Source organism: Aulonocara sp. 'chitande type north' Nkhata Bay, linkage group LG13 (assembly GCF_057382095.1).
Source record: "Aulonocara sp. 'chitande type north' Nkhata Bay isolate Kocher_YH1m ecotype deep benthic linkage group LG13, A_spYH_male_GT1.1, whole genome shotgun sequence".
NCBI classification, from domain to species: domain Eukaryota; kingdom Metazoa; phylum Chordata; class Actinopteri; order Cichliformes; family Cichlidae; genus Aulonocara; species Aulonocara sp. 'chitande type north' Nkhata Bay.
This window is the reverse complement of record NC_141356.1, coordinates 27560355-27572184: the sequence shown is the minus strand read 5'-3', so window position 1 is coordinate 27572184 and position 11830 is coordinate 27560355. Positions and strand designations below refer to the sequence as shown.

Below are 11830 nucleotides of genomic sequence, written 5' to 3'. Positions count from 1 at the left end.
TTCCTGCCAGACAATTCTTTCATAGTAATTAAAAGCATGTTATATTTGAAGAATGTTTCTGCACTCGTATTGTAAATCAGCTTCTAGCCTCGCCGGGATCAGTGCAACACGGACCTTATGACACACTTATTAGTTAATTGGCTATTGCCCGGTGCAACATTTGGTGATGTAATGCATTTCTCTTTAAGCAGCTCTTAAACTAATTGCACTTGTGCTGCTCTCCAGACATTAATAAGCTGTCTGTGACATACACCCACAGGCCTCTTTTTTTTTTTAGATATGCTTTACTAGTACTGGTTTGGATCCCATTTTGCCTTCTGAACTGCCTTAATTCTTCTTGACATTTATTCAACAAGGTGCTGGAAACAATCCTGAGATTTTGACACATATTGACATGATGACATCACACAGAAGCTGCAGATTTGATTTGTCAGCTGCACACCTGATCCACCGCATCCCAAAGGTGACCAATTAGATTTAGATCTAGGCCATTCAGGTACAGTGAACTCACTGCCATGCTTAATAAACCAGTTTGAGATCATTTGGTCTTTGTGACATAATTGTTTATGCTACTGAAAGCAGTGTGGTCAAAGGAATGAACATAGTTAGCAACCATACTCAGGTACACAGTGACATTAAACCATGCTCTGTTGGTACTGAGGGGCCTAAAGTGTGCTAAGAAAAAACTAACACCATTGCACCACCAGCCTGAATTTGAAAGAGGCAGAATGGGATCCATGCTTTCATGTTAGTTAAACCATATTCTCACCCTACCATCCAAATATTACAGCAGAAATCGAAACTCATCATTTTTCAATTTTGGTGTGCCTGTGCAAATTATATTCTTAGCTGAAATAAGTGGCACCTGTTTTGGTCTTCTGCTGTTATTACCCATCTGTTTCAAGGCAACATGATGCAACTTCGACTGTAACAAGTGGCTATTTGAGTTACTGTTCCCTACCTATGAGCTTGAAGCAGATAACAGCTCTGAAAGTATTTTCACTTAGAGAGGGTTGTGCTGGAAAATCCCAGCTGATCAGCAGTTTCTGAAATACTCAGACCAGCCCATCTGGCACCACCAACCACAACACAGTCTGAGTCACTTAAAACCATTTTCTTCCTCATCCTGATGTTTGGTTTGAACTTCAGCAGGTCATCTTGACTAAGTCTACATAACTAAGTGTACTGATTTACTGCCATGCAATTGGCATATTTGATCAGGTGTAGCTATCTGCAAAATAACTCCTAAATTCTGACAACTGCTTTACGTGCTATTCAAATTCACAATTCTAAAAATAGGTGATACATTTGTCATATATTTACACATAAATGCTGCTAGAAAACATGTAAAACCACGTTTCACTGGGAATTAGGGGTTATTGTAAAAGAAAAAGTTAAAATACAATTAATTGGCATAAATTTCTTATGTGTCTTAAGTAGCTGACACGACTTATTTCACAGCAACCCAAGGAAAATGAATCACATAACAGTAATTTATGTTAACCCCCATAGCACAAGCAACCTACATTGTTTGATTCAGTCTCTTAAGTAGCAATAACAGGTTCAAATATTCCACAAAGTTAATGGTGCATTTAGATTGAGCTGTAAAAGCTCCGGGAATGCAGCTTTTCGACTATTCAGAAGCCTACAGCACCCTCAAGGGACCAAAGAACACATAACAGGACACGCATCACACTTCCAATATTGTTTGTATATTTCAGCACATAAATATACTCGTGTTCATCATAGCAGAAACATTTCTCTGATGTACAGCCAAAGGATAACAAAAACCATTAAGGCAGGGGAAGCCTGTAAAACATCTGCTGCTGTGAAAGCTGTCAGGGACCATTTAAAGATGTCAAAGTCTAATAACACACTGCTTTCACCTTTGTAGACACTCATCAGAAACACACACACACACACACACACACACACACACACACACACCCCTAGGATTTGTGTGTGTGTGTGTAAGTCAAACGTTTGGCATATACATGAACATGCCATTGCACACAGTGCATTTAGAGTGCAGTGAGGAAAATACTCTGTTTGTTTTCAGGCTTTCCTCTTTTTCTTCTGCATTTTCTTTCCAGACAGCGCCCCCTTCTGGGCTCCTCTCACCATGCCCTTGAACTGGCCCTGCAGTTTGGCACGTTTCCTTTGAGAGAATAAATAAAAATATGTTACCAACCAAATTTTTAAACTCCAGAGCTTTCAGAGTTTTACAGATCTACACAGTAACAGCAGCTGCTCATACCTGCGATTGAGCTGGGCCTTCTTCAGAGGGATGTAAGCGTAAGGATCAAGCTTCCCTTTTTTCTTTACATCTCCTTTTCCTTTCTGAGGAATGCAAGACCAAAGAATAACCATTCAGAACTAAAGCTCACAACTAGGACCACATCACAGTCCAGTTACTGCTCTCAGACTCACCTTTGATTTGTAATCGGCTCCAAATTCCTGGCCATGTCCGAGGGGTCTGTGGATACCTGAACCTCCAGCTGCGTAAAAAAGAAGACGTATAATTAGTATGACGTGTTTTAAATTGCTTAAACTTTTTTTTAGCAACTTGTTTAAGTTGCTAAAAAAAGTTAATTCAATTTAAGTTACCTTTATATTTCAACTGGGGTTCGATGTCCATTTCATCATCAAAGTTGTCATCATTAAACTTCCTCTTCTGTGACTTTTTCTGAGGGTATTTTGAAAGGACAGAGTAAATAAAATTGTGCTGAAATGTCCCAGAGAAGACAAACTCTGTAGGTTCAAGGTTAAATACTCACACTTTTGACTCCAGCCTCTTCCAGGATGTCCTCCATCTCACCTCCATCTGTGAGGTTTTTTTAAATTGTTATCACTGTCTGATCACACATTAAGCAATGTACGGATCAGCACTGGATCTCACTTACCTTTGTCCTTTACATCCTCATCTTCATCTTCTTTAATGATCAACCGTCCATCTGAGGTCACTTTAAAGCCGTGGTCAGCCTTGGCACTCTTCTTCAGCTCTGGGTTTGTGGCTATGAAACGACAACAAAACTGAGTATACTTTTGTTCAGAAATTAAACTGCAGGCAAAAAGCACCCATTGAAAACAAAACAGATGGTCTTACCTAACACTCTCTGCGAAACCTTAGGATCAAGGAAGTTAAGTGGGTCATCTTCCTCTCCCTCTTTGAGCCAAGCCCGTCCTTTCTGCTGTTTGCCTGCTTTCTTCTGAGCACCGCGAGTCTTTCCTTCATCCTCTGACAAATCACTGTCCGACTCAGCGAGAATCTCCTCGATACTTAAGGGCAGAAAGTTTTTGGTTTTTTAAAGGAAGGAGATGGGCAAATGCATGATGAAAGGCAGGGTTTTATGTTGGGAACAGCGGCCTACCTTTCACCCTTTGCTTTAGGTGCTTCCTGCTCGCTTTCAGAGTCGTCCTGCTCCTCTGTGGCCTGTTTCCGCCTCTTGTTCCGAGCCTCAGCCTTGCGGATGTTTGCTAGCACCTTGTGGTGCTCTGCAGGGAGCATACTCTTCACCAGCTCAAAACTGAGCACACAGCAAGGAAAAAAAACAAAAACAAAACACACAATTAGAGCCACGAGCTAGCTGACAGAGCCCTGATGGCATCTATAAGAATGTGGTGCCTTTACCCAAATTTTCTGATGAATTTAGTGAAGATGTTCTTCAGCTTTGTTCTGAAGTGCCTTCTCATATCATCCCTAATGTTTCCAATGCCTTCCATCTGAACAAAAACAACAAAATATTTAATAAAATAAAATAATGCAACTCCATTAACTACAATGTACAGTACATACCATGACAGTGACATGCGAGGCCAGGGTCTTGGGGTCCATGATGAAGAGGATGACCTTGATGAAGCCTAAGGCAGCCTTCACTACCTCTCTGGTATGAGACGACAGCAGCAGACAAATGTTTTGCAGCAGCTGCTCCATGGTGGTCAGCTCTATGGAGTCTGAGAAAGAAAAGGAAGCACACTGAATCCAGTCCGAGACTCTAAACCTTGAAATCAACACCACTGAATTGCTGAAAGTCAGCAGGCCTACCTTTGTACTCAAACACAAGGCGTGTGAGAGCCAGCACTGCGCAAGTGATCATGGTGACGGAGCCCGTGAGTCCTGCATACACCATCACTAAATACTGCTCCATGGCATCTGGATCAGAGATGGAAGCGCAACTAATTACAAACCTTTACAATCAAGTTTTTTTGTGGAAAGATTTGGGTCCGTGCAAATTTAGCAGAAACAATATGTATGTATGTTACCTTTAGTATTTCCACAGAAGCGGACAAAAGCATTTCCTATTTCCACCAGCAGATTATAGGCACTCTTACGAGCACCAACAGACACCTCCTTCGTACATATGATCACCTGAAAGACACAACATCCTTATAAAAACTGACAAAAACCAGTAGTCCATCTCTCTGTGTTTGCCAGCACTTGTTTGTGACAATACCTCTGGCAGCAGCGTGGTGATAAAGTCTTTGTGATCTTCATTTAACCTTCTTACGATGTGGCTCAGACACTTAAGTCTCGGCTGTGGAAAAGCAATACAAACAGGAAGATAAAAATCAGACAGCAGTATAAACCAAAATATAAAGTCCCTTTGAGTGTCTCGTTTATTTTACTTCTCTTTCAAACAGCACACTCACCCTTTTTGCAGGTGAAGAGGCGTTTTTCAGAGTCTCAAGCAGCACGACTTTGAGTGTTTCCAGATTGGACATGACAAACAATCTACATGCATCTCTCTCTCCTCCACACATCTCCTCTAGCACACGGTACGCCTTCTTCTGCATGCTTGGCTCTTTTGTCTGAAAAAGAAATAAATCAATTTTTTTTAAAAATGCACCAACAGAGACACAGTTAACAAGAATACTACTCAAGTTTGATGGGTTTAAATCAGAAACTACAAGTGCTCTTACCTCCAGATATGGCCTTATCAGCTCAAAGGTTTTAGTCATGGTGACTTCATCAACACAGGGAGCCATAGCAACGACAAGATCCATCACTGACAGCCTAAAATGCAAATAAAGCCAAAACAAAAAGAATCAATTAGACAATGGGGGATGTTTAGAGGCTTCGTTCCTCAAGCTGTTCCTGATCAGGTTTTGTGTAATTTTCTGCTGAAGGAGACTGCTGGCATCAGAGAGTGAAATCAGAGGTGCACTGGGGTTTTTTCCACCCATACCTAAGTGGATATTGCATAATATTCAAATGAATGACAAGACCCAAGGTTCCCTGAGCAGACTATTACATTTTAAAAAGATGACCAATGTCACTCACTTCTTAATCCTCTGGCTCATGTAGCTCAGTGTATATAAATCACCGATTCAGAAGGAGAGAAGGTGATGGCAAGAGATTCTCATTTATGACTTACCGTATGAACTCATTTGATTCTGCGCTGGTCAACCTCTCTGTGGCTTTTTGCAGGAATGTGCAGATCATCTGAGGGTTGATATTTTTTTTTTTATTATTATCATTAGTGATAAACCAGCATAAGAAATATGGCCTATGATGGCCTTGATTGCCTATAAATATATTAATTTCTGTACAAATTCAGATTAGATACGCTGAAATATGTCGTATGAAAAGTACTGGGCCACACATCATATTAAAGAGCTCATTGCAACAAGTCAGGTTATTACATGTCTACAAGTGGCATTGTTGGAAATGGAAACATTTAGGTTACAGAGCAGGCACACTGAGTGCTGAGGCTCATAGTCTGTAAAAGAATCCAAACCACCTCTGCCATTAACATCAGCACAAAAACTGTGTGCCAGGAGCTTCATGGCAAAGTGTAGGTGGCCCAGTACTTCTGACCATATAGTGCATGATCAGCTCTCAATGACTGGAGCACTTCAAAAAGTGTTCAATATGGCAGTAACTGCATGCAATTTAGTGCGAAAGAATGCAAGAAAAATAAGCCGTACTAACCGGCATTTCAGTGATACCCAAATACACTTTGATGGTGTCCAGCACAGCCATCCTGTAGGTTCCAGACTCTCCATTAGCAGGCTGCTGGCTGTACACATTGAAAAGGATGGGCAGGAAATTCTTAGAGAAGCGGCCCACTTCGGCCTTTTCTTCTTCTGCAGTGGAAAAAAAAAGGACACAAAACACTGTAAATGAACAAATTTAGAAGATTCAAGTGTTGGGTGACTTGATTTAACCCCCAGATACCTTTTTATCTTTCAATTATTACAACAAGATAAAGGGCATAAAGAAATGATGATCTTGTATTAAGGGACTGTTTCTCTTCCAATTATACAAATCAACTTCTGTCTTTTCTTTTCATGTGAACCTCCAGGCCTCCCATTTTGAAAGCTCTGACCACCAGCGCTGTGGCACTGGCCTCCAAATGTGCTCTTTGTGACAGGCTTCATGGTCTTTTTCTGAATCTTACCTCTATGACTCTGCATCTCACTTCAATTTCATTTTTGTTGTAATCGACTTATATTCAAAGTTTAAGGTGATCCACTGTTGAGACATTTAAGTTCAATAAGTGGATGTTGCTTCTAAAGTTAATGAATAATCATGTTGGATAAACACGATGTTAATATTGACCAAAATACTCAGGGTTATGAATGTTTCCATAATTGAGTAGACATAGGATTATATTGTTCTCTTACTGTTTGACCATGTGTTTTCCTACCTGTTGAGCAGCTCTTGTTGATAATGGTGCGTAGGGCCTGACATACTGTGAGCCTCAGGTCTGGCCGTTCATTGACAGCCATACCAAGAGTGCGGGCAATGCCTTTAAAAGCTGTCAGCACGTCCACAGGGCACGTACAGAAGCCAGGAAGCATGGTCCAAATCTAAAGAAAGAAAAAGAAGAAAGCAACACGCGCTAAAAAATTGTAATAATTCATCAAGTGGTTCTGTTTACTTATTTACATGAAGTTTGTAAAAGTACCTGAAGCTGTAAGGTGTCATAGACTTTGGCCTCCAGTTTTTGCCCTGTTTGCTCCAACTCTACAGCTACAACACAATCACAGAGCAATCTATCAGTACACACAAGCCAGAAAATGCACCTTTGTTCTACCTAACCCTCCAAAGGACCATACCCCTTTTTGTTTACCTCTCTGTTTAAGTGTAGAAGCCAGAGGGAGGAAATAGGAAGTGAAGAAACTAAGATGAGTGTTCTTCACATGATCTCTTATGACTGGGACCAGCCAGCTGCGTGGGAACTCCAAGTCATCGCTGAAGAAAGAAAAAAAAGTTTGTTAATTTGTTAAGCAATAAAAACATCAAGAATACTACTATGTTTGTGTCCTTACTCATAGCCAGTGATGTTGAGAGGCACGGCACCTAGCACCACTTCGGGCCCCATGCTCTCCACAGCTCCTCCTACAGCCAGGTCCAACTCTCCACTGAAGGCAAAATAAGGAGTGGAGCGCAGGTCTGCCAGAGATTGCAGAGACTGTCCAGGACAAAAAAGCATTGAGTTAAGCAAACTTATCTTACTTTGACAGCCTAGTGATCAGCAAAATTTTGTGGCAATACCTTAGTCATGATGGGATGAGCTTGTTTCCCTGCAACTCGATAGAAGCAACCCAGAATCTGCAGCACAAACGGCCAAGAGGCATGGAAGCGATAGGACAATCCTTCTTCTACAATACTGAAACACACATGCACAGCCACAATCGTAATGATGAACATTTATATGTAGTTCCTAAGAACAAAAAGGAAAAAAGACAGACTAGCATGCTTAACACTAGGAAACATACCGAAACATTTTGCAGACATAGGAGGAGTTCCCTGAAGATGCTGTGCCAGTGACGGTGCCCATTTCATCCATAGGAGAGGCAACACATTCAGTCAACAACGTCTGGAAGAGATAACCAGGAATAAATCTTCATCTGGGAGCGTGCACACAAGCATTTACATCATCATCTGCTAAAGATACCCATCTTCATTGTCCCTTACCTTTAATGTGTTGGTGGCTGCAGAAACCACCTGAGTGTGAGGTGACAACAAGCAGGACATCGCAGCAGAAAAGAGGCGAGGGAGGTGACCCAAACTCAGAGAACTCTGCAAACTAGACGACAAGGATGTTGTGGACCAACAGTCGGACTGGAAAATGCACAGTTATGGGAATCTGTTGTACTGTTTTCATTTATTACCTCGCCAGGTGAATGTGCGCTTTCTCCATGACAGCAAGCCAAGCGAGCAGCGGCTGTAAATCATTCTCACTGGGCAGGTAATCGTACAGAGCCTGGAGATAAGAGATGACAATTGAGTTTTCACACCAAGCTTTGTATTATAACTAAAAATCGAACTTTAAAAATCTTGTTTGGTTTATGTTCACTCACAGTGATGATCTGTGCGTTGAGTTCTGGTGAGAGCGTCGAAGCATTGGGCTTCCCGCTGAACAGCTGATGAAAGGCCTGCATGGCACTAGCGGTCACCAACTACAGTCAGAGACATCGACAACTATATTTGAGTATCCACGATGATGAACAAGGGGGATTTGGCAGCACCTATGAATATTTTTGTGTTCTCACCACATGACTGAGTGTCATCACTCGCAGCAGAGTCTCACAACAGGACTTGACAGCTCCCAGAGGAAACGTCCCCATCAGCTCCTTCAAAAGGCCAAGCACATGGAGTGCGGTTGTGTCCTCTTTACTGCCTATGGGGAAAAACACAAACATTACCCACAACCTGCTGGACAGCCATAGAGTCGCACAAATCTTCATCATATAGAGAACAACCCGCGGTCCTAATAAACCTGTTGTCTCACCTCCTGCTTGCTCCATTTCTTTTGTGCAGAATTTGGCTGTGGTAACTGCAGCAGGATGATGGGCTGGAGCATTTTCTGTAAACAGGAAGTCACTGCCTCTAAGAATGGAGCAAACACCTTGCTGTGCTGCTTTACGGACCTGAAAGGAAAAAAATTCAATGGCACAAATGTCCTCACTTTTAGTATTTCACTGAATGTTTAATACAGCTGATGAGCAGTAAATCCAAGACAGACTGAACGCATCTGTTTAGTGTGGCTGAGCAGTTACGAGCAGGTTGGTGGGACTCGCCTTAGGCTTGTTGTGCACTGTGAAGCTGAGAAGGCCATGGTAAGCCTGGAGAGTAGATGGGTAAGTCCACACAGATGCGTCCTGCTTCCTCAATAGAGTGGCCAGACATGACAGTATCTGCAGAGGAGAAAAATAACAAAGTTAAGCATTGCTGCAGTTGTCAAAAGAAGAGCCAAACAGACACAGAAACAAGCCCACTTACCCATCTGAGTGCCGAGGTAGTGTCAGATGTGGCCTGTTTGGACATGACATCCATCAGAGCCTTGGTGGTGTCGGAAAACTTCGACTTGAGGACCGGAGCAGGAACACTAAGGAATGCAACACGTCAAGCAGATGGAAAAATGCAACACACCAGTTGAATTTATTGTGGACATTATAAGCCACGCTTATATATCTTAACACTTTAAGGACTTTCTCTACTTTCTGTCGATGGCGGGTGGAGAATATCATCAGTTAACCTAACACGCATGTCTCTGAACTGTGAGAAGAAGCCTAAGTAAACCCACGGTTGAGAGACCGTGCAAACTCAAGAGAGAGAGAAAAAAAAAGTCCCAAGCCAGGGTTCAAACCAGGAAACTTCTTATTGTGAGGAAACAGTGCTGCTTAGTGGAGTAACATTTAAGTATTTGGGTCCTACCGTTTCATGACAAGGTTGAGGAGGTATGCCACTGCAGCCTGGGATTCTGCTGTATCCACAACCTCCAGGGTGGTCATCTTAGGGGAAAATAAGATTTAGTGGATTTTGAAAAACAAAACCTTGATTTACGTTGCCTTTCGAGCAAACCACACCATAAAATCTAAAAGAATCTTTTTAAAAAAAAGCACTCACCAAAGCAGCAAAGTACTCTGTTTCAGTCTCCTTCCCACCTTGACTGCGGATCACTTCAGTAACGGCTGCCAACACGGCACAGATCTGTAGAAGACAACGTTAGAGCTGCAGGGAAGCTCACTGTCCAGCTTTGCTCACAATATAAACAGCACACAAACTAAAATGTTATCAATAAATGGCCCATCATAAAAGTGATGCCCACCTCTTTGTGTGCAGCTGAATTAGACTCCCAGAAGCGCTGCACCTTTCTAAAGGTAAGGTTGGAGCAGTCTGATAGGCCACTGAGGAAGGTACCCGAACTTCTTTGTGATACAGCCTCTTCTGGCTCTTCTTCCATGGCGGCATCTTTACGAGTGCCGATCTCCAGCGGACCGGCCTGCAGCTCATTGTGAAGCTTGAGAGCATCGATTGTGAGATCACTCTTTCCTGTGGGGTTAAAACAAAAAACAAAAACTGAATTCTAAAACCTTATTACACCAAATTCTGACCCCAAATTAGACATGGAGACAGATGTGCAAGAAAGCGCGACCTTTAGTTTTTCCCTTTGACTGACGGATTACCTAACCTCACCTGCACAAGCATGTGGTTGACTTGGGAAAAAAAAACAAAAAAATCAATTAACCTTCCCAAAGAGGAGGAGACCAAGCTGCTTTTTATTTAGGCATGCTAACTGTGAACCACTACCAAATCAACCAGTCAATCATAGTTGCATGCCACCAAACCTATCATCTAATTTTCCATGCATGCATGCTTTTTCAGACATTTCCAAAACAGTAAAGACAATCCCAAAGTATTGGAGCCTTTGCACACCTTAGTCCGATGCAACCAGTTTTCCTATTTTGTTTCTACAATATGTTCAGACTCAATAATAAAACAGCTGATGCTGAAAATATGTACAGGCCAACCTTTTAGTCTTAGGAAAAAAACTGAGCAGGAATCAATAAAGTGAATTGACAGTCTGAACTTAGATCACCACTGACGACAACAATATCTTACCAATAACCATCCTAACTATTGCTACACTATTCTTTAGTTACTTTGGACTCTCATAATTAAGCAGACCAGATAAGTAAAGGGGACGCTTCACCCAGTGTGCTGATGTAAATACTCAAATCACAGCTGGATGTTCAAACCTAAACATGCTGTTGCTCATACAATCAGCTGGCTACAGAGCCAAAACAACCACATTTGCGTCTAATAACTGACAAACTTTGCACATTTATTGTAAAGCACATCTTTTCTAGGCTTAATAGGTGCAGGGCAGATACTTTTACACAACTAAAGATGATAGCTTGGTCTTTGAGCTCCAAACACACAAGTAGCTGTTGCTCTAAAACTAAACTGACATACAAGTTATTTAACCTGACAAAAAGATATAGATGTGGCGATATGACGTTAAAGTTTCTGCCAGCAGCTTGAATGTGGCTGCTGATTGTGTCAAAACCTAGAAAGATTAAATGGCTAACGCTAGCCGGAGACCCACGTGTAGAGGGAACGCTTACCGGTGGGTCGGCTGAAGAAGCGGCTTTTAGCAGCCTGACGGAAGCGACTCGTCTGCGGGTTAGAGTCGCTGCTGTGTCCTTTTTTCCACCGTTTGAGCTTCGACGCCGTCCCAGAGCGAAGTTTCCCCGATTTCACCATTTTCGGGACTGAAAATAATCACGTTACACCAACTGTGCCCGATTCTGTCGCCTACCAAACTACGTCACAGCTTTGCTCACGTGTCACAAGTTATGTTTCCTGAAGATGGCGCTGTCCACCACAGACAGCGTGAATAACACGAGCCTACGGTCCATGACTGCAACTACCCTGACTGCCATCGTCTAAAGAGAGATATGACCTCTTCTGCAGATAAAGGAAACCCGTGACCTTAATTTAAGTATAGCTTTGTCAGGTGTGGCATATAAAACCATATAAAAAGAACGATGATACAAAAATACAGCCAGTCATTACACCCGTCTGCCATTTTAG

General features: G+C 42.1%; 1 protein-coding gene across 1 annotated transcript; it reads right to left on the bottom strand.

The window, feature by feature from the left end:
- Positions 1-1690: 1690 nt before the first annotated feature.
- rrp12 (ribosomal RNA processing 12 homolog) lies at positions 1691-11614 on the bottom strand. The gene is made up of 34 exons (XM_086259603.1): positions 11362-11614; positions 10062-10285; positions 9860-9943; positions 9668-9744; positions 9233-9338; positions 9031-9147; positions 8742-8880; positions 8503-8630; positions 8311-8409; positions 8122-8213; positions 7925-8036; positions 7726-7826; positions 7502-7616; positions 7276-7418; positions 7077-7198; positions 6912-6976; positions 6651-6813; positions 5933-6087; positions 5376-5443; positions 4921-5014; positions 4651-4809; positions 4455-4535; positions 4264-4369; positions 4046-4153; positions 3797-3954; positions 3632-3723; positions 3372-3527; positions 3107-3279; positions 2904-3014; positions 2778-2824; positions 2608-2686; positions 2431-2498; positions 2258-2340; positions 1691-2158 (listed from the first exon to the last, which is right to left on the bottom strand). Exons 1-34 carry the CDS (start codon positions 11498-11500, stop codon positions 2056-2058), a joined length of 3867 nt encoding a protein of 1288 aa, XP_086115729.1. The 5' UTR covers positions 11501-11614; the 3' UTR covers positions 1691-2055.
- Between the last annotated feature and the right edge of the window lie 216 nt (positions 11615-11830).

What these genes read in the sequence shown, in the direction of transcription:
- rrp12 (XM_086259603.1), bottom strand. Translation starts at nt 11,500, where the DNA reads ATGGTGAAATCGGGGAAACTTCGCTCTGGGACGGCGTCGAAGCTCAAA. An exon ending in TGATGACACTCAGTCATGTG is followed by an intron (nt 8,410 to 8,502) that starts GTGAGAACACAA and finishes CTCTGACTGTAG; the next exon opens with TTGGTGACCGCTAGTGCCAT. An exon ending in CTTCTGTGGAAATACTAAAG is followed by an intron (nt 4,154 to 4,263) that starts GTAACATACATA and finishes TCTCTGATCCAG; the next exon opens with ATGCCATGGAGCAGTATTTA.